This window comes from Buteo buteo, chromosome 20 (genome assembly GCF_964188355.1).
Source record: "Buteo buteo chromosome 20, bButBut1.hap1.1, whole genome shotgun sequence".
NCBI lineage: Eukaryota > Metazoa > Chordata > Aves > Accipitriformes > Accipitridae > Buteo > Buteo buteo.
Window position 1 is genome coordinate 7,336,104 of NC_134190.1, and position 22,545 is coordinate 7,358,648.

Consider the following 22,545-nt stretch of genomic DNA (forward strand, 5'->3'; position numbering starts at 1 on the left):
ACCTGCTTATCCTGATGCTATTGGATTAAAACCACAGCTGATCAGGGCTCTAAGTCCTGTATTGAGATGCTCATAAAAACCAGAAACTGGCTAACTGGATAAAAGGTAACTGGATAAAAGGTAACTGAATAAAGTGCTCAGGCATGTACCTTCCAGATACTTAAGATTATGTCCTGACCATTGTATTCTAGAAAAAAAAGTCCTAACATCTTGATTTGACCGCTTGGAGCATAATTCCTACATTCCAATGTATTGGTTCCTCTGTTAAGTCTTTGGTATTCAGTATTTTGGTCAGGGACCTGCAAAACTACCCAAATTAACCGGAATGACATGCTTATATAAACAGCTGTTGTTATGAGTGAGCTTGGCACTTGAGGTAACAGTGTATGGGCCCTGTAGGAGAAAGAAGGTGGAGAGGGCTAGGTGGGGAAAGGGAAGAGTAGAAATTTTGAATGAAGAGAGGTTACATGTCTTTAGGAAAACAGCTGAGTTGGACTTATGTGGTAGCCCACGGAATACTGCTCAGGCATGTCTAACAAAGATGAAATTAGGAAGACACAACTTTTAAGTGCCATCCCACTTTTTTCCAGAAGCTCTAATACCCTTCTTGGACCTGAGCAGGCTGCTTATAGCATCTGCATTCTTTCTGCATTATCCTGTTACAAGGCACATGACAAAGTAAGATCTATGAATGTCTGGGTTTAGATTAGCCACCACTAAGCTGGACTTAAAAATAACCCTTTTGGAGGCCAGAGCTTCATCCGGCCAGATAATGCCCCTGGTGGTCAGCATGGTGATCCCAAAAAGGTTTATCAGCTCTTGTTATTTCAGAGAGAGGGTGGCTTGTGACCACTTGGGTAGATCTAATTATTCCTGTTTCCAAATCAGAAAGTTGACTATAATCAAGTAGCTTCGACTGAGCTAGATGAAAGCATTCCTGAAATGACTTCTGGTGGTGGTGGTTGTTATTTTAGTTCCCATTATTTAGGGAGAACAGTGGGAAAATCTGTAAGGCACCAGAATACCGTCTGAAAACTTGTAGTAAGAAATTTAGTAAAATCGGTGTTTCACTTGCTGAAAAAAGTTAGGAAACATCTTGAATGCTGAAAAATGTGTTATTTTCCTTCTGGAAAAAAATGTCTCTCCTGCCTTTGAATTCAGAAATATTTATTAAAGCAAGTAGCTAGAAGTTGTAGGTCTAAAGGTTTATTCAGATGGACCTTGACTTTTAGGAGGAATGGGCTGACGGGAACCTCATAAAGGTCAACAAAAGCAAATGCAGCATCCTGCTTCTGGGATGGAATAACCCCGTACAACAGTGTCGGTGGGGACAGTAGTTTCTTTCTAAGCAGCTTTGCAGAGAAGGACCTGAGCAGGAGCAGATGTTTCTCGCAGACAATGAGTTGAACCCAATTCATCAGTGTGCCCTTGTGATAAGGAACACTGATGGCACTCTGCGCTGTTTCTGCAAGCGTGTAACCAGCAGGTTAAGGAAAGTGATTATTCCTCCGTATTCAGCACTTAAGAGCTCACAATGGAATGCTGTGTCCTGCCTTAGCTCCCTGGTACAAGACAGCTGAGGACATACTGGAGCGAATGCAGTGGAGGGCCACCAACGTGGCCAGGGGGCTGGAGCACGCGATGTAGGAGGGGAGGCAGAGAGAGCTGGGCTTGTTCAGCCTTAAGAAGAGATGGGTAAAGGGGGGTCATACTGCAGTCTGCAACTGCCAAATGAGAGAACATGGGGAAGGCAGGGCCACGCTCTGCTTGGGGGTGCACAGTGAGAGGACGGGAGGCAACAGGAACAAGTTGATGCCAGGGAAGTTGCAATTACGTGTTAGGGGAAGAAAAGCTTCACTGTGATGATCGTCACAGAAACGGGGCCTGGAGGAGTTGTGGAATCCCTGTTGTTGGAGATGTTCAGAACTCAACCTGGCAGGGCCCCGAGCGACCAGCTCCACGTTGGCCCTGTTCTGTGTAGCGGCTTAAACCAGATGATCTCCAGAGGTCCTGGGGATAAGGGGATGGCAATGTTATGTAGCTTTCCCTGCCTTTTCACCTGACCTCGTTCACTGGACTGCACTCAGTTGCAGACTTGCTACTTCACTTTTATTTCTGATCTAAGTTTTAGACAGCTGGGCTAAAAAATTCTCTCACACCAACTATTTTCTGAAGGACTGTCATTCTTTGGGGGAGTGTGATGAAATCTACTGATTTGTACTTTATTTTAAAAGCAGCATTAGTATTTTGTTTCCGTTTTAAAGATCATTATTCTCAGAATGAAGTTAACGTTTTTCAAGACCAGTGTCAGATGTAACAAAAATAATTTCCTGCAGGGAGTTAGCATTAGGTGAACAAAGCATGTCCTCAGGATACAAACTTTGAAGGGGCAAGCAGTGAATCTTCCACATGGTAATGCTTTCACTGGTTCAGACCTACATGTGTTACTGGTTTAAATAAACTTTCAAAGGGACTAGGAGTATTTTTTTTAAGTTGCCTGCAGTCAGACTTGCACTAAATGAACATCTAATGTCCCATTCAAGAAGAACAATGTAGATAAGTGTTATCAGAATTTGTCACTGTTTGTATTTTAAATGTTTTGGGTATGTAGTCCGGCTTGCACATCCTTATAATGATCTGTGCTAGGAGGAACCTTTCAGGACCATGATCCTACAAAGCATTCATACTACAGTTATTCAGTGAAAAGCACTAAGTGGTTCTCTGGTGATTTTTCTGGCTATTTTAAAATTATGGGCAGTGCTTCTAAACAATTACAATTTTAGCTTAAATATCCTCTGGCTAAGGAAAATAATCTGACACAAGTTTATGAATTGCTTTGTAAACCTTTGAGGCAAAAGACACTGGCTATTATGTATGGTATTGTCCAAATAACAGCAAAGTTAGTACTTATAGTACAGAGAAGGCTGTAGAGCAGCTCTTCTAAGGAATTGTCTAGCTGTAGGAATATACTAAAATGAAATCTTAAATCAATATCAAATGTAACAAAACAGTAGGCTTAGTTACTAGTTAAACTTAAAGGGAAAAAAACAAAAACAAAACATGAGCATCCTGTGGATACTTTCCAGTTTTATTCTGCTGCCATAACATAGTCACACAGAAGAGTTGAAGTGTAACAGATCATGCTCTGCATTCAAATATTTTTTATAACATTTAAACAAATATACTCAAAGAAAACATTCCCCAGTTCTTTATTTGCAGGGAATAAATTAAACACAAAAGAAATAACACATACATGCTTGAATAAATTTTAACATAGATATTAAAAAAATTTTGGGGGAACATTAATTAAAGAATGAAGTCTCAGAACCAGCCTGATGTTTTTATACATTTCAAATGAACGTAAATTAAAATGGAACATACTTATTTTATTTACTTCTCAAACTTAAGTGCAGCACAACACAGTTTAAGTGCCTTGGCACCAAAATAATATACAAATAATTAATAGACTAGACCATTGGTAAATTTATCATTTGTTATACTTTTTTTAATGCTATAAGAAGTGTGCAGCAGCTAAAGCCAAACGTGACAGTATTTTTTCATGTCCATCTCTATTCTTTAGAATACAGCATTTATCTATCTGCAAAGTTGTAGATAAATTTAAAACCCCAAGTACAAATTAACATCATGGAAGCATATGCTTAAAATCAAGCTTGTTCACACAAACTTTGGACTGCAGAAATGGATGCTGAGCTCAACTTCCCAGACAGTTCCTACCTAAATTGTAATGTGTTTATATGTTGTTATTAAGCTGACTTAAGTTTTGACCAAGGTCAGCTGAAGCAGCTATTGAATATAATGTTTTGGGCTTGTAGTAATAAGCTTTTTTCCCACCCTCAGAAGCTCCTCTCCTAATAATTTTGTCATATATGATCAACTGGGAAAGAAACTTGGAACTGAAACGTATGCACTGCTTAATCTTTCCTAGTTATGCTCTAAGTTGGCCTGAAATTAATACATGAAATTAACAAAGTGCAAATGATTACCAAAAGCAAAATCTGATGTCTGATTATCTTTTATCATCAGAGGATTTTGTCTTGCTTCTTATAGCCTTTAAATTACAATTTAATACTTGGAAATACTTTAAAACTGTACATAATAGCATTTATGTGGAGGAAAATTATGAACAGTTACACTTTTCCTGTTAATCCATATAATTCAGCTTTAAGAAGCAGAACAGAATATATATCTGAAAAACATCTAGTTATATAAACATCTTCACCTTGTAAATTAGAGATTAAATAAAGGTATTTAACAATATCATAGCTACTCTAAAAACAAAATATTAGGTATTTAAAAGAAGAATTGCATTTATTCAGTAGGATTTTTCTTAAAGTTGCTTGTTGGGTTTGTTTTTTCCAAGGATACAGCTTTATGGAAATAAGCACTGTAACTCAAAAAAAGTTTGCTGTGTCATTTTTAAAATGAAGAGATTAAAAAAAGAAAAAAGCCTATGCATGAGAATGCAGGGGGTAAAAGAGTAAGTGCTTACTTTCCTTCCAGAAATCGTGAGGTCTATGCAGTAAAGTTATAGGGACGGTGTGGGGGAAGAGATCTAAGAGTTGGTTTTAAATTTTTTTCATTAATACCATTTTAGTGGAACAGTATTACAACAGATACACTGGTTGTTGTGTGTTGAAAAGTATTTCATTTTCTTCCCTGTCCCACAGAAAAGCTATTAGATAGATGCTTAGCCCTTACTGAATTACTCCCTCAAGTTGTTTTTAATAATACTTTAATAGTAAAAGAAATAAAAAACTTCAAGTCAAAGTGCAAGCCACCTTGTTTCAGCCCTTCATAAAAGTGTTAATATTTTTCCTCATTCATCTTCACTTATTTTTTAAATATAAAAGCTGAATGAGCCATTAGGAACTTACAGTCCTTCACCCCCCACTGAATACTCACATCAGTAGATAGTGCCTCTACTCAGCCCAAATGAATTTGGAAGTTGTTTTCAAAATAATCATAGAAATATAGTATTTTTAAGCTGTCCTGTTTCTACATGATCAGAAGCACTAAGCAAATCTAAACTTAGCCTATTATTGTAACAAGAATTTCTCTGAATAAGTAGCAGAGAGAATATTCCAAAGTTTTTTAAAGTAATGTAAAAGTTATTTTTTTCAAGTTTTTATTATCTACAATAACCTTTCTATGATTGCACTGTAAACTGTTCCAGCCATCTGATTTAAAGGAACAAACTTGATATTCCAAAGCCCACTTAGTGGAGGCTAAGAATATGAAAAATATTATAGAAAAGGTTATTGATTGCAAGTGGAAAGAATGATAGTTGAGTTCCTTCCTACAATAATTCTAGAATTTGTCTAGGCTATTCAGGCTTTTGGGAGCAAGTTTGAACTCCTATAAGCATAATCAACCTGAGAAACACAGTTAGTGGAAAATTCCCATCGTTACTACTAACTGCCAGCATTTTTAATGCTGTATGTTAACTTAGTCTTGCTTTAATCTGACCTTCTGAAATGAAGGTTTACAATAGCATGACTTGAGCCATACCGAAGAGGACTCTCAAAAAAAGTTCCATTAGTTAAGCTGTGGCCAGGGACTCTAATGTCACTCTTGCTAGTAATATCTTAGCTGGAATAAAAACCCCAACAATGTGTATCATCAGGGCTTAAAAGGAGGGTAGGGGAGAAAGAGGAAAAAGAAGATGAAGATTTTATCTCCAGGTACCATATACTATTTAAGTACCACTTAAGAAAAAGGCAGCAATAGGAAACTTGAAGATAGTTTTACCCACAGAAAACAATTAAAAATATATCTATAAACACAAACTTTCAGTACTTAAAATGCTGCTATTTTGCTTGCTTCTCGAACCCCACTCAAGTAAGCTCCTGTAACGGTCTGAGGAAAGTGCCTATTTGTGGCCTGTATTTAAAAAAAAAGAAAAAAAAAGGAGAAAAAAAAGAAAAAAGTGAATTGTTTCTAAAACTATTAGAACAGATAGAATTTCAGTAAGATCCGTTCTGTTTTCCTTAAGTATATACCAACATTTTTAAAAGCCATGGAAAACTTAGAAAGAATTTAGGAGGAAATACTTAAGATTTTTAGCAACTTCAAAATTTGTAAGCAAGTCAACTAGCAAAATTAGTAGTCTGTTTTGCCATCTGCACTTTAGTGGGGCAGGTAAGTTCTGTTCCAGTATAGAATGCACCTGTACCATCAGCAGCAGGCATTTGTTATGTTACCCACAAATGGAGTAACAGGCAGACAATTTGGCTAAAAATAAAAGTGGATTGTATAGTCTTGTCATGTTCTGCACTTATTGGTTATGCAGTTCACTCCTGACCTGAAATATCTGGCAGACTCTCCATGCCCAATAATAATATGAATAGAAAGGGTTCTGTGTCAAAAATCAAGAAACATTAGCATATTTGTGTAACAGAATATTTATATGCTATCTCTAGATTAATGGTGTTGGTTAGCAAAAGATGATCTTTCATAAGAAATAGTTCCCCAATCAACAGTAACAAAGATACTTACCTCACCAGCAAAGAAAATTTTCCCTTGTATGTCTTCAGCTATAATGTCATAAGCTTCACCGCTGCCCCCTGTTTTCACAAAACTATATGCCATCTGGAGCCAAGGGTCTTTGCTCCATCGAGTAACGAAAAACTTCACTGGGTCAGGAACCTCCTGTATAATCAAAATAAAAGTTATGCACTGTGAAGAAAAGCTCCTAATTGCATAGCTTTTTCTCATAAAACAGTTTCTTCTAATCTTTAGAGTATGTAGTATTATTAAAATACAGATTTGATTACATTCCAGAATTAAATTGCAATTTTCTTTATTATACTACTGACCACAATGATGATTTTGCTAGACTTGCCTGATGCCTGAAATATCACACCTGCACTGTTTTGAATGCAACAAATCTGGATATTGTAATATACCTAGAACTACACATGAGAAAAAAAAAAATCCCTTCAAAATACATAGATACTCTTGCAAACAGATAAAATACCAATATCAACATCATTCAACATGTTTGTATGTATAATGTAAGCACTTTTTATTGTGGTAAGGCATGATGCTTTGCTACTTCTAGCTTGTTAAATCTCAACTGTAATCTTCATTTTGGAGATAATTTTATTCCAATGGATAAATAACATTACTTGTCTAAGATCAGAAAATGAGCTGGCTTGAAAACCGGGTTCAGGGAGAAAACAAAAACCAGGAAGTCAGAGTGTCTGTAGCTAAGCCATGACAGTAATACTGTGTATTCTTTGTCACACTGCAGCATGCAAATTCCACACAATCTACCAAAAAGAGTCTGGATAACAATTGTATGAAGGCTTAGTCAACTACAGCTGTGTCTTACTCTTGAGGAGCTTGCGACAAGTAAACAGAAGCACCCCTAGTTGCCTCTTACACGTCATCTGGTATCCACAAATAGACTATTCCATTCAGGTAGCACGTGAGAGACTAAAGCTCACGCAATCAAGACAATGGCTAGTGAAGTATGGCAAGTTTCATGGACATCCCAGAAGAAGTTCTGGTACAGCCCTGGAAGTTATCTTGTCTTTGAAACTCCTGCTGCATTGTGGACAGATGACTGAAATTCACAACTGCTATAAACCATGGAGACAGGCATGAAAATCACTCTTCTAGACTAGAGTGGCACCAAAACCAAAGACCTGTTTGCTACCTCCACATTCTCATGAGATCAAAATAGCAGGTATGTGGACTTATATTGCATATGATTCTGATAACTATAAAGCCATTACCAAAAAAGTATGTTTTCTAGGAAAAGTCAAGCTTTCAGATGCCAAAGTTTTTCCAAGATCATTAATCCTAACATCTGAACCATCACTAAAACTTGAGAGATCACCCATGAACAGTAATGCAAGCATTCCTTGGGATCTACCTGCTCTAAGGAATTTTTAACTAAGGCATTACTGTCTATAGAGTGGAATGCAAATAACATTGCTAAGTGATCGTTTTCTGCTTGCCCCAGATTTCTCTGATTTTCCTATCAGTTTTTATCCTAACAATGAGCTGGGGGAAGGAAAAAGATAGAAATTTTTATCTAATTTTTTTTACGGTCAGGATATAGGGCCCTTGATACATCATTTTGGCTGTACCTCTATCCCAAGACAGCTCAGAAAGGGTTGTTTCTTATTAGAAGAGTTAAGGGATTGGTTTGGTTTGGGAGTGTTGTAATTTCAGTTGCTTTTTACAGGGGAGGGGAGGATATGATCATAATCAAATTCATCTAGCTTAAAGCTTTGATCGTGTATTGGAAGCAGTGATGACAAAAAAAAAATACTTTGGAAAAAGTGACAGCTAAGTAAGAAGTGTATTTGTGTTACCTGCCTAAAGTACTGCTTTTAATTAATTTTCCTTTCTAAAAGCACTTTAAAGGATGATCGTTCATTTGTGTTTTTCAATTCATTACCATTTTCCTTCAGACAGATCTAAGATAATTCACATTTTTCACACAAGACCAAACGTGGTTTTAGTGTCTCTCAAAGGAAGCACATTCCCTCAAACTGACAAGAAAAGAAAAAGTTTTATATGTCAAAGGTTTTCTTATACATCATGAAATAATACAATTAAAAGCTTTACATTTGTTGGCAGGTTAATTCATCTTTTAGTAGAAGCGGCTTCTCTTACCTGCTCCTTAAATAGCTCTCGAAGTACAGTCATACACTGTTGCAGTACTTGTTTATCATCTAAATTCTTAATGGTTGTCACAGCATCTCCAGTGACCACTGACATTAAAATGCTTTGTTTGCCCTAAAAACAAGACATTAACATATGAGATCATTTAGAAATTATTAGGTTATTAAGTATTTCTTGAAGAGTGCCTTTTAATTGGCATTGACAAAGAGATTTTCAGCTGCAAAGCAACTTTTGTTCTAGAGAAAAGTGGGTTTGATTCCTTAGAATAAAGGATGCACATTCTACATTATTTATGCTCAAATTACTACCATGCCCTGATGTCTTGTTCACAGAGCTGTGTTACAGTCAGCCCCTTCTACAACTTGCTGAATTAGCTGAAAACTTTCTATCTACCTATTTAAAGGCTACACCAAAAGATTTGACGTTTATAGTGTTATTCTTTGTGACAGACATCTTAAGCTCTAGTTCCGTGCCAAAATTCCACCTCAACTGTACTCCAATTTCAAAAGGCGGTAACAAAGAGAATCTATTTAAATACTTATGGTTTGGATTAGGCCAATACTAAGTTCTTACCAGCAGATTTTGTCCCAAGAAATGAAAGCTCAGTTCTGCTGATGTTCCCTTCCACTTCAACAAATCAACTAGAGAACAGCACACGGGCTCTCAACTCCTTTAAAGAACTCTCCCTCTCTTGTTTAGATAAGGCAATTCTTCTCTTACGAAACTTGATAGCTAGCAGAGAATAGCTATCAAGCAAATTAAGAATTACATCTAGTGTCTCTGGACAGCATGAGCACACTGAACCTTATGTAGAATGAGCTTAAAAGTATTGAAGAGAAACCTTGTTTAAGGAAAGTCATATACAGGTACAGATAGTGTAGTAACACAGCACAATCTTCACAGGATGGTTTCCTTTTGGAGTAAGCCATAAGGTTACAAAACGGCCTTTTAATTGCTGCCAAGTAATAAGCAGCAGTTGTTGTAAAAGCATGAAAAGGTAAGATATAAATGTGTAATGTGTGTGCTTGGAACTGGTGGAGAAGAGAAACATGATGTCAATGCACTGGTTTGAATTTCTTTTGAAATTCATGAGTTTGGGACTGACCCTACAGACCTCAGTTTCATAGAAAACCTAGTGTTTTTCTTTTCTTCTGCCATTCCACGTAGCTATTGAGGCTAGTGCAAGCCATTAAGTGTTAATAAGCCAGCATGATCTTTTTAACAGGATTTTTAGCTGATATAAATAAGGGAAAAGAAATCCTAAACTGGAAGTGACTGGTAGACTTTTTCCCATATTAGTATATCTATAGTCAGGTATTACAGACTCATTTTCAGGATAGTTTGAGAATAAAAGCATTAACTTCCTTGTATATTATTTTGTATACAAGTGTAGGAAAACATTCCCATTTATTACAATGAAGTATCAATCAGCTTTTTCTTGATAAATAACACTGCTTCCACTTCTTTTAACAGTTGCGGGGGTGGGGAGAAGAAGAAAACTTTCATTGTTCAGTAATTATTGCACCTAGATTCCAAACTGAATTTCTGAAGGGCCAACAGAAAATACAGCTAGCATATGATACCTCTGGATCCATGTCATAGAAAACACTGAAGAGGCCACGTTGGCTGGAATTGGGTGGAACATGACCAAAAAAATCAGCTCCTTGAATTTTACTGTCCCAAAATCTATAAGGAAACTGCAAGGCAATCTGGAGAGAGAGCAAGAGAGAGAGATGGAATTAAAGCGTTTCATACCACAAAACTCATAACTGGATATGGTATATGTTGTTCTTCTAATCCTTTTTCCCTTTTCTACTCAATTAGAGACACCCAGTTCTATGAGAGGGTCTCAACAGAGAATATATGGGCCTGTTCTCCCAAGGGGGACAGGGAAAGGAAAAAAAATGCTAGTCTCAAAAATTGCAAATGCACAGATTATCAAATTCACAATGGAATTCACTATAGAAAACACTCAAGAAATTGAGCAGAATTTTTACAAACCTAACATAGAAGTTAGTGATCTCCATGTTGGGGGGGGGGTGGTGGTGGTGTCTGAATCTTGCCTTTAAATTTCAACACTGTTATAATCCTGTTTCTGGCATTACTTCTGTTACTGTTTTGTTCTAAGCACACATCTTACTAGGGATTTTTTCAGGAGAGGCTGTCTTTGCACTGGGAAAGGGTAGGAGATTTTACACTGGTCAAATACACAACTTTCAGTATTCTGAAATAGTTTATGTATTTATTAGGTTGAAAGGACCTAGAATAAGAATATTATTAGAATTTTGGAAGATCTAAGACCATCATGAAGGCTTGCTCAAAATTAGGCACAAAACATAAGCTGTGAAGTGATTCTGCAAACAATTTCTTTAAAAACACCATTAAGTTGGGAAATCTAAGAAACAGAAATACATGTGATCCCCAATAGCATTTTGCTCTTCTGGGCTACTGTATACAAGTAAAAGTAAATGCATAATAAATCCTGAGAAATACACACCAAAAGCAACAGGGACAAAGCAGCCAATGTTTCTATGAAAAGAAAATGAAATCTGAAATGACTTACCTTCTCGATGACTCCTGCTCCCAAACTATTAATGGCTTTAATTTTTTTTTCTGACAGTGGAGGATTAAACTGAATGGCATTTTTCTGAAGAAGGGCCAGTGGTACAGTCACTAATACCTGAAAAATAATTACAGTCACAACAGTAGAAAAAGCTGAATACTGCACTTAAGCCTCACAGCATCCTCTTAACTATCTTGGATTATTCTTGTAGGATGCAGCATAATACTCACCAGACATCTCTAGATTAGTGTCTGGTTTTAATCCCTGTTAATGGGAGACACATGCCTTACTTTCAGGTGAGAACAGATCCTGCAGTTCACTGATTTTAAGTTGTAGTCTGTTGAATTGCTTGTATCAGAGCGGCTAACCATGCTACTAATTTTAATACCTCCTGTAAATTATAGTCAATGGCTCTCAGATTAACAAAACTTGTCGTTTTGAAAGGAGAGAAGATGGTCGCTGTTTTGGTTTGTTTTTATTTCCTTCACAGAACCCTTCTCTTTGAAAATCCAATCTTGACCAAGTTTACGTATCATTTTAAAAATTACTAAAAGCTAAATTACACAGCATGAAGCAGGTGGTGATACAGGGATTAAGAGAGACTGAGAAATATGGGTTGTCAAGTCCTGCATACCAAAGGGAAAAATTTTAACAGGGCAGATTCACATGCTAAATGGGGTAAAGCTGAGCAGGGAATGGAACCAGGAAACATAACTGTCACTTCAAAGACCAGATAAAAATCTATTTGCTTCATGTTTTTATTACTGCCTTTATAGTGCTTAGTTCTTCAAATCAACTAGTACTCAAAACTCAAGCATGCTCAAGATAGCTCTAGGACATCCAAATACAGGTCACTAGAATATATGAGTTTTCATCTTTGGGGGGGGGGGGGGGGAAAGAGAGAGACAAAAAGGACATGTACTGTGGTCAGTATTGTTCTTGTGTACCCTAAAATCCTTAATCTTGAAGCATATTAGGTACCTTTTGTGTTGTCCACACTGCTCCATCTGCAGTAGTGACCTGTACTTCTTCACCAGAATAGTCAATACTCTGTACCTATTGAAAGTCAAATTGAAGAATATTATACTACAAAATCTACATATGCAATGCATGTTCAGACAAGAATAGCTAATATAGCACCAGTCTGCAAACCAGAAATTGAAGAACACAAGTTTCCAGAGAAATAGTGAAAGATAAAAAAAAGCCTCCATGGAAGCTGAAAAAGAAAGATCATGAGTCTAACATATAAGCTCATCATATTATAATATTTAAGTACTGATAGTCCTCAAAGAGGATTTCCAGAAATACTGAAATCATCCTCTCTTTTCTTAAAGACAAGTCGATATAATCACAGGCACAGATTTGCCTGGTCCAAAAGAATACAAAAAGATGATTGGGAGCTTCAGAGCAATCCAAGACAGGCACTGCATCAACATTTTCCAGACTCACTGGGAAATTCAGCCGGATGTCCAGCCCTTCTGCCAATTTATCAATCACAGTAGAATATCCCACAGTTAGAAGAGTGTGATCTCCAGCAAACTGGGCAAAAAATTCATTGTGGTCCCATGAGCGTGCAGATACCTGTGGACAGAACATAACTAGCTGTCTCTACTGGTGAGGTGACATGGGTACTAGCAAAAGTCCCACAGTTTAGAGGAAGCCACGCTAATTCCCGTCACAACTGGAGAAAAGAAGTGTATCACCAGAATGTATGGCAATGCTGAGAAAAGCAGACAGCTTATTTACCTAAGGCCACCATACAACATATGAATTGCTAGATTAAGAAATGTTGTAGTATGGGTTCGTCACTAGCAGGTAATTTATACTTCTGCTTGGTAAAGAAAACAAGGAAAGTAGTACAAAAATTCAGGTGGATTGCAGTGTATTTATTTCAGTTTCCTGTCTGTAGCAAAGAAATCAGATTTTACAGCCTTAAGACTTCAAATAAAAATGGAAATATTTTATTCCCCAACATGAAGGGGAAGATAAGATACAAAAAAATCTCAATGGAATTTTTCTGTCACTTTGGAGGTTCTTTCATGATATCTTTCATTAACCTTCTCCCCCCACCCCTGCAAACTCATAGTTAGTACAACAGTGATAGTTGTACTAAGCAATCACCACTTATCAGTGAAAAATCTGAAGCACTTCTCAAACTGCTATTCAAATGCAAGTTCCTATCACTGCAGTTGCATTTACTTCATATTTTGATCTTTAAATAGAAGGCAAGATAGATTTTAACATCTTTCTTACTTCCCCTGGGTGGTCGTGAAGTGTGAAAGCTTGACATATCAAGATATTTTCCATTGACTGCCCTGGTATAGCATTGTCTTGCAGATTTTTGTTATGTTCTTATGTGCTTCTCAGTTCAGATCAGATTTGTGCATCTGCACATATCAATCAGCTGTCCCACTACTGTAGTACAATTGACCCTAAACATCTTTAACCCAAGTAACAGGACTGAGTAAATAATGCACTGCAAACAACATCGTACTTTGATATTTCCTGAACCTGCTTAGTTAAAACTGAAGTTGCAAGGAAAACCAAGCATCACATAGTCAACAGAATACCTAGGAGTGGTGAACTGGGGCCCACCATCAGGGTGTTGGAACACTTCAGAAGTTAAATGCATTTATTCTCAAGATACCTAGTAAGGTAGAGAAATACCTCAGTTTTAAAACACAGAACTGAGAAGCAGAAGTCACACACAACATCTGAGGAAAAGTAACTCTCCTGTGAATCCTACCACCCAGCATCTCGGCAAAATGCCCTACTCTGCTGCACCATCTACTCTCAACTTCTACATTAAAGAGGATCTTCCTGGAGGCACATCATGAACTTGCATCAGATTACCTAAGGCAGTGCTGGAGTCTGTGTCTCAGTGCTTTCAAAAAACAGGTTAGGGATGTAGGAACAGTTTAGGGATAGCTGATTCTTCCTTTGGGGCCATGGGATGGATCAGATGACTTTTCAATGTTACTTCCAACCCTATTTTCTACAAAGCTCAACCACTTCAGAACACAGCTGTCAAAACTCACCTGAGAGAGATTGCTGCCACAGGCATACTCCAAATTACTGAGATGGAACTGTAGTACTTTTTCTTCCAGCTCACTGAACTGGATACCAGATTCCTGAATAAAGGCTTTATAGATCTCTTGTATTTTTTCTGTGAAAGAACATGTTTAAAATAAGAATATATCACAACTCGTCAGAAGTCTTACTGTATTTTGATATGCTGTTCTCTGGATCACAAGATTTTCAAGCTTATTGCTATTTGCACTACGATGTTTTTCTTCTCATAGAAAAAAACGCAAGATCTTTCAGGTGATAAAATACAACTTCATTGTATTTTATCCTAATTGTATTTATCCATTGTATTTAACCTAATCATAGGTTTCCCTAGTAAAATCTTCTTCAAAAAAGGAAACATACATAGCTTCAGGAAAAAAAGAGGTTACAATGATTTCAAATTAAAAAAAAAAACAAAACCACACTGTGCAACAGCACAGCTGGGCTAGCCAGTTGACACAGAAGAGAAATTAATTGTTTAGCTATCATCAATATACAGTTGAAGATACTTCAAGGAAAATAAATACACTTTAAGATAATGGGAGAATCCTTGCAAATAAACCCTGCTTAATTTTTAGAAAACCAAAAGAGCTAAGAAATATGATCCACAGTTCACTGAAGAACATAGGAGTTGCTAATTCTGCCTTACAGAATCCATGCTGAAAAGATTTGGGAGGCAAACATTTCTAAGCAAGTTTATTTTTTGTTGTTGAATATGCTTGCATGCTGTAAGTGTGGTGGGAGGCATTACCAATGGAGATGGGACTATTCTTGCTAGCAGAAGGCTTTGATCGGCTCTTTTTTAGACAATTAGTCAAAAAGTGTTAAGAGTTATGGCTAGCTATGGCCTGCTTCAGCAAGAAGCAAGTCCTTTGAACTGCTAGTGCCACTAGTTATACTGAAAAAGCTACCTCATGAAAACAAGATACTACATCAGGAGTCGTAGAGTATTACAAAAGCCTTCAAATTAGGCTTCCTTAAAAGTTACAAGTGACATTTTGGTCTGTGTGTATACAACAGTCAATCTCCCTTTGTCTTGCTTAGAGACAGGTTATCACTGTTGGATTTAAGGTCAGAGGTACAGCCATACACTTCTAAAAATGTCTGATGCCAATTTAATATAAAACTCTGTGAATACAGCCAACATCTTCGCTTTGCAATACATCTCCCACTTACCACCAAGAGGAACATCTTGATGTTGGGTTTTATCTTTTCTCCACTCAGAGACGACATCTAGGATGGCATTGAAATGAAAGTCCATACGTTTATCAATAGTGGGATCTGTTATCCTTCCACCTTCCTGGATCAAGTCACATTTCTCCCCTAGTTTGTGCATTTTAATGCCAAGCTTAAGAAAAAGACATTTTATTGCTTTTTAAGTATGGAAAAACTACAGTGCCTAGCCTGCTCAAAGTTATTTAAAGTAAGGCGAATCCCTTAATCTCAGATTTAAGTGATGCCACTTAAAAAACATCCACGACTTTAAATAATTAGTCAGATAAACTCTTGTTCTCCTAAAACTGGAATACCAACAATCCTTCTATCTGTTAATTGTCCACAAAGTGTTTTAACCCACTCTTCCATCTTTATTGGGGATTCCCAGAAACCTTATCTCCAACTGTCCTGTGAGGCCAGGGCCTAGTACAGAGTTGTTGGGTCTGGTAATCAAACATGATGAACCAATCTCCTCTTCATTTCTACCTCACCTTATTCTCTGAATTGCCATTAAAATCAGTTCTTTTCTACAACTTTCTGGTGCCTGATGCCCAAACGGTTCTCTGCATTCAGGAATTGACAGGATGTTGCTTGCCAGTTACCACCAATTTTATTAAGAAACAAGCAAAGAAATTATTTGGAATTAAACCTAGTATGTTCCTCTGCTTGTCCATCTTGTATCGAACACGCAACAGACCTAAATCAGAATAAAGATGTTTCTATGTTCTACAGTCAGTGTAGAGAAAGTAGCACAAATACAGCGCTAACTTCTTCCTAGGGCCTTGTCACTTAGGGTGCGCTCCAGTGTTTTTCACATATCCTCACATCTCTCTAGGCTGCTGGTCAGCACTGCAGATCTTTTCTCAAGATAGAGTTGTACTTTGAATGAAAGATGACATCAAATGACTACAAAGGGATGGGCACCCAGGGTGTATTAAGAAGTCATTACTCCTCACCTCATAACTAAAACATGGTTTAAAAAAAGTTTCCTCATGACACTATAGAGCACTAAACAGTTAAAATAGCATGGGCTGGATTTGCATGCCTCTCTGAACCAAATCCATACTCAGATTCCACTTGAGAGAAATTCAGCTTCCCGCCCAAAAAAACCCAAACCAACCCAACAAATAAATAAAAAATAAAAAAATAAAAAAATAAAAAAAATTGAACTGCAGTGTGTTTGCATCAGTAGTTGTTAGACACATTCGTTGTAACTGGTGCAAAACTGAACTAGAAATAGAGAGGCTGAGCAAAGCCAGGTGAGTCACAGAATATGTATTATGAAAACATAGCAATAGCTTCCCACAGTAAAGCCTTTCTTAGCTCTAAGGAAGTCTGCTGGGGACCTTTTACATTACTATCTCCAGAAAAAGGGGGTTTCTTCTGGTTCTGAAGGTGGAGCTGTCTTGTTTTTCTTTATATAATGTGTCCAAAACGATTCTACAGCCCTTCTCTGTCCCCAGCCATTACCAAAGATAGAATAGCAACACAGAGTTTACTTACAACACAGAATGGTGTTTTAATCATGTCATGAAAAAGGACTCCCACCCTTCCCCAGCCACCTGAACCTGGCTTTAATGACAGTTTTTCAGTCGTGATAATGCATGACCACTGCAGGGAACCCACTTGCTCACACATTAGTGCCATTGGGTTGTTGACACATCCATTGACGATTTGTGCACCTCTTCCAACAGTGACTCCTTTGAACGTCTTATCGTCCCACACTCGGCCACCAATTCTGTCTTTAGCTTCTAAGACAATGACCTGTGACACAATGCAGCTTAGTAAATTGTAAGGTTTGATTATATTAAACATATCTGTTCAACTCCAGAGCAAAGGAGAAAACAAAATACAAAAAAAAAACCCCAAACAATCCAGCAATGCTAACAATCTTAACACTTTATTTTTGTTTGTGGATATAGTTCATTTATGCATTTAAATTGTCTTTTAAAGGTTACCTTTTGGGGTATACACATATAAAATAGATGCTGCTTTAAGAAACAACCCTAACAAAAGTAAGCCTTCTTTTTAAAAAAGCTGAAGACCTATTCAGGAAATCTCAAAATTGGAGCTTAAGGCATGCTACAGGCTATTAAACACAATGATCTGGGTGCAGTGTCCATCTAAGAAAGTCCATACACCTTTTGGAGAAATTTATTCCTGGGATGTTCCAAGAAAACTCCATTCTCATGTATTTCCACCATTCATACATACCTCCTTCAGCATCCACTACTTGTCACAGACAGACACAGGATACTGGAGGACAAGACAGATATCTGACCGAATATGTTTACCCTTACTTACATTATCTTTTTATTTTTAGAGAAAGTCTTTTTAGAGAAACTCCATCTCTCCAGAACAGTAGAAAGCAACAGTATATATAGTATATTTTATATATTAAAAAAAAACGTCCTGCCAATTGGTATTTTACTGCAGAATAGCTTTCCACAGGATTTGATGTACAGAAAGGCTGCACTGCAATATACTATTTAGCCACCAAAGAATGAGATAATGGGCATATAGCATTCAGGGTTTCATATAAATATACACATATATGAAAATATAAATCCAGAAAGTCAGATGCTTATTCATGTCCTTAAACGTCAGCCCTGCCAACACTTCATGGGTAGAGTCCCATAGATTTTCGTAAGAATATTCTGATGTATAAAATTATTTCAACTTGTAAATATTGTGAGATCACACTGTCAATGATAAATATGAGGGAAAAGGGAAATACATGTGATTTGCTTGTTTTTAATAAGCAACAAGTAAGTACAGTAGAGTGCACAAACAAAAGATAATTTCACCTCATTTAAACAGCCATCATCTACAGTCCCATTATTCGGACATGAATATCCATGTCTCCCCTATCCTCCCAACCCAAGTCTATGTAAAATATACACTGCATCCTTTGCTGAATTTTAGATACAAATAAGTGCTGTTTTTAAACAGCAGATTCACTCAGTAAAACCCCAGATTTTACAAATGAATTAGGGTGCCCTATACATAAAAGTTTGTAACAAGAATGTAATTTTTTTCATTTTGATGAAGAACACTTACAAAGCAGAGAGCGTCTGATTTTTTAAGTAAGGTACTCTACAGTTTCTTACCTTAATTCCAAAGTTGTGCAGTTGTCGGGCTGCTGCTAATCCTGCTGCACCAGCCCCAACAATAATGACAGATTTCTAAAAAAAAAAAAAATTAAAAAAAAAAAGATAAAATATTTAAATAAATAAAAATAGTTTGCACTAAAATAGAAATTATCATCGCACACTTATTTTTCTTCTTGCTAAAGTTAAAAATAACTGTAGGTTTCAGAAGTCTAGGCTCTCTTGTCCTCTAAAGTAATCAGTGATAACTTTTAAAGATGATAGTGCATTTAATATAAAGAAAAGATCAATTGTAGCTTTTAAAATAGTTACGATTTTTAAGGACTTTAAAAGCAGATGGTTGAATGTTTCAGTTTATTTTAATGGAACCAGCTGAAGTTATCAGTCAAGTAATAAAATCTAACAGAAGTTATCAGACAAGAAACACACTTACCTTGTAATGATTTCAATCACAGATTGGGTTGACCAGTAAAAACTAGTTTATAATTAAAAACATGTACAAATACACTTTCCAAACATAAATCAACTTACAATTTCTAGGAGATATTCCCTTACGGAATACATTAATTTGATAAGTTTCTGTGTGCAGTCAAGCAGATTGCTAGTCATAAATATGTACCCTTTAATCTGGCAAACCAATATGGAATACGAGTTTCCTCACCTATGAAAGCAGAGTTGTATTACAAGGTTAAGCCATGAGAAGAACCTAAGTGTATTATGTATTTTTCACACAGTTCCCATCCATCTGAAAAGCTCATAAGAAGCATGAATCCATAGAACTGAATTCCATAGATTTTAGTGGGAACAAAAACCTTGCTGGGAAGAGTCCCATGTCTGTAGTTTCCACAGCCATTGAAGGCAGATGAGAACCATGTGAAAAACATGCAATGTGTTTGCTTTTAGATGTAATTTTTACATAAATGGTTGGAATGATAGATAATGAGCAAAAAATCCAGAACCAAAAAAAAATTACATGTGCCATGTAGTTTTATAGCACTAATAACATAGGGATTATTACAGCAACTTACATTGTGGTATTCTTTAGGAAGAAGATACTGGTCAGGACTAACTGATAAAATCCCTGTATTAATTAGCCCTTTCCTTGTCATAAAATAAAGTATCCTCTCCATTTCCTGTACACAGCGAATACGCACAAGGCCCCGAACAATGATGTGATGGATACATTTTTGAGGGGTAAGAGCCTCCTGCAAAGGAAAAACAAAGAATAGAAAGTGTTGATTTTCTAATATTCAATTTTTTTCATGCATTTACATCATATTTAAACTGTAAACTAGATGGTAAAATTAATAATGAATCAGGTTTCTGAGAGCATTTTAAAAGCAAGTTTTCTGGGAAGTTTCTTGCTAGCCAGCTTTACACAGTAAGGTAACAATTTAATAAAGTAGATTAACATGGAATAAAAGCAAATAAGTCTACAAGATACTCTTGCAAACTCCATGGTGTGCTCCATTAGTACAGGAATGGTATTGAAATGCATCCCTGATTGCAAAATGAATCTACCTGGTGGCAATGCTCACAATGACATTCCAGTAAAATCCATTCCAAAATGGCATTCCAAATAAAAAATAGATTAATATCCAAAACCTTCACATAAATACAGATATCAGTATCTGAAAGCTTCCAGTATGTGAAATTCCAGCAATTCCACTGAAGGCAGTGCCATAGAGTTAGCATAAGTAAAAAGAAAATCACTTCCCTGTCCAACAGTCATATGAAAAAAAAATATCATAAAGCACCCACAAACACTGTTTAGAAATGTTCAAGCATCACTTTAGAAGTTAATAGCTGGGGAGACTCAGTAGAGTTTTAATACTTTTAAAACTTTTGTATTTTACTGCGAAAGAAGCTCCTAGGCATTAAAACTCAAGACCCCCCCACCCCCAACAAAAAACAAAAAAAACCAGCCAAACTTAGAATTGATTTTCAAAAGGTTGGGAGCAATTTTCCTGGTGCATAAGGAGATGTCTAAGAGTCCAATACTTAAGAAGAGAATCCACATCCCCAAAAAGTAGCTCTTATTTGTAAATAAACAAATTAACTATTAGCATCTCTTACCTTGCAGTTTGTATACCACAGAGCCAAAATCAGGTTTCTCAAAGCCAAGTACATGGTAGGGTCTCGTGAATATTCTGGGAACTCATAGAGTTCATCCAGTTCCATGACATCTGGCCTCACGCAAAGTGCTTTCCCACATTCATTGGGCTGGTAAAAAGGCTGGAAATACTTGTTCATGCCTGCAACTGAATAAAGACACACCAAGAACTAGTCATATTCCATCACATCTTCATCACGTCCTTTTCCCTCTAAGACGATCCATTGACCTCACACAGATAAACAAGTAACGAAGCTTTCCAGCCTCTAGCCACCTTCAGAATGATTTCAGTTTTGTTGCTCTCCCCTCTCCTACTCTCTAGGCTGTGCAATATTAATTACTGTCCTGCTACCTGACGGGTACATCTTGGACCTATCAGAGCTTAAGTTTGTCAGAGAAACAGTATGTGCCCTCAGATGCCACAATGAGTCCAACAAGGAACAGGATCTAAACTCAAGTCTAAGGTCTAGCATCACTGTACAGGCTCATGCAGTACTCTGAACCCCTTTCATCTTCAACTCCCAATACTGCCCGGAGTGGGTAGTAACTAAAAGTAATCATCTTCCACGTGCAGTATTGGTAGCTCTGTGTAATGAAGTTTTCCATTTGTTAAGCAGATAAACATCTGTTGAATAGATGAACAGATTTATTTTCAGCACCTAAGGAGAGCAAAGCCTGCTAAGACAACACAGAAGCTGAACTTTTCTCAAAGAGTTCTCTCTGAGATGAGTATGGGAATCCTGAATTACCTTTCTCCATACCTGACCTATTCTGCAGATGCACACTCCCAGGCTGTCAGCATCAGAGCTGTCATTAGCAAAAAAATTAATCTAAACAGAATCTGAGTGCCTTAAGAAATCAAATCCTTTTCTCCAAAGCCCCAGAGATCCACAGTATTGAAACTAGCAGAATCATGTTTTGTTCTGATGAAACTTCATTTCCTCAAAAACGCAATCTTTCAGTACCTGCATGTTAATTTCCCATTTCTATAAACAAATGACAGGTGGTAAACAAAAAGCCTATGCAGTCTGTGCTTACTCCCTAAAAAAATGCCATACAAAACATATTACCTTTATCTTACAAATGAGTAAATTGCATCAAAGAAGTACAGAGGCAGTCACACAGAGAATGTGTATTAGTGCTGAGAACAGAACCGGTATTTCTGAATCAGGAGCATTATGTGCCTTATAAACTCGTAAGACAAAATTTATCACACCTATTTAAGCAACAGAGCCCTGCAGATGGCCCTTACCAGTCAAATTAGGCACGCTCTTTAAGTGCTCTAACTTCACAAGGTTGGATTCACCAGGTAACCGATTAGTGCTGGTACAGGATGGACTCATGCCCACGCAGTCTGGATAATATGCAGCTAGAAAGGGAGCTGCCACACTGTCTTTCAGCAAAGGAGGGAGTATGAGCATGGAGTACCACCAATGGTCTGAAACTTCAGCCACTCTCTGGCCAAGCGGAGAAGTGAAGGAAAGAGGGGAGAAGAGAACACGTCAGTACTTTGAAAACGTTGGAAAATGAACCAATTCCCCCCCTCCCTCCAAAACTGAGACCAAAAAGCACTAGAAGTACCAATCTCAGAATTGCAAGTCATAAAGACATTTTCTCTCCCTCTTTCCCCTACCTCAGCCTGACACAGAAAACCTGTAGCATTCATCTCTTCCTCAGAAATGGAGCTGAAACTTCACAAACTCCACACCCATGTGGAAAGCAAACAGATGAAACGTGCCATGACAACACACCTATGCCTTATCAGGCCCTTTATAAAACATTTACAGTCATTTATGCATCCAGAAATCTGAACTTAG

The 22,545-nt window shown here is 37.1% G+C and overlaps 1 protein-coding gene across 4 annotated transcripts in view; it reads right to left on the reverse strand.

Moving 5' to 3' along the window:
- Positions 1–3,067: 3,067 nt before the first annotated feature.
- The window catches only part of KDM1B (lysine demethylase 1B), a 29,257-nt gene continuing 9,779 nt past the window's right edge, over positions 3,068–22,545 (reverse strand). For 3 of the 4 annotated variants that reach the window (XM_075052464.1, XM_075052466.1, XM_075052463.1), the window contains 14 exons: positions 21,981–22,185; positions 20,692–20,876; positions 19,644–19,820; positions 18,616–18,690; positions 17,132–17,269; positions 15,467–15,638; positions 14,260–14,387; positions 12,671–12,802; positions 12,203–12,277; positions 11,222–11,338; positions 10,242–10,367; positions 8,650–8,772; positions 6,517–6,669; positions 3,068–5,901 (listed from right to left, as the gene is read on the reverse strand). In XM_075052464.1, the coding sequence (XP_074908565.1) occupies positions 5,818–5,901; positions 6,517–6,669; positions 8,650–8,772; positions 10,242–10,367; positions 11,222–11,338; positions 12,203–12,277; positions 12,671–12,802; positions 14,260–14,387; positions 15,467–15,638; positions 17,132–17,269; positions 18,616–18,690; positions 19,644–19,820; positions 20,692–20,876; positions 21,981–22,185 (1,890 nt within the window). In that variant the 3' untranslated portion in view covers positions 3,068–5,817. The remainder of the gene's footprint in view (positions 5,902–6,516; positions 6,670–8,649; positions 8,773–10,241; positions 10,368–11,221; positions 11,339–12,202; positions 12,278–12,670; positions 12,803–14,259; positions 14,388–15,466; positions 15,639–17,131; positions 17,270–18,615; positions 18,691–19,643; positions 19,821–20,691; positions 20,877–21,980; positions 22,186–22,545) is intronic. The other variant, XM_075052465.1, reaches the window with a different exon arrangement.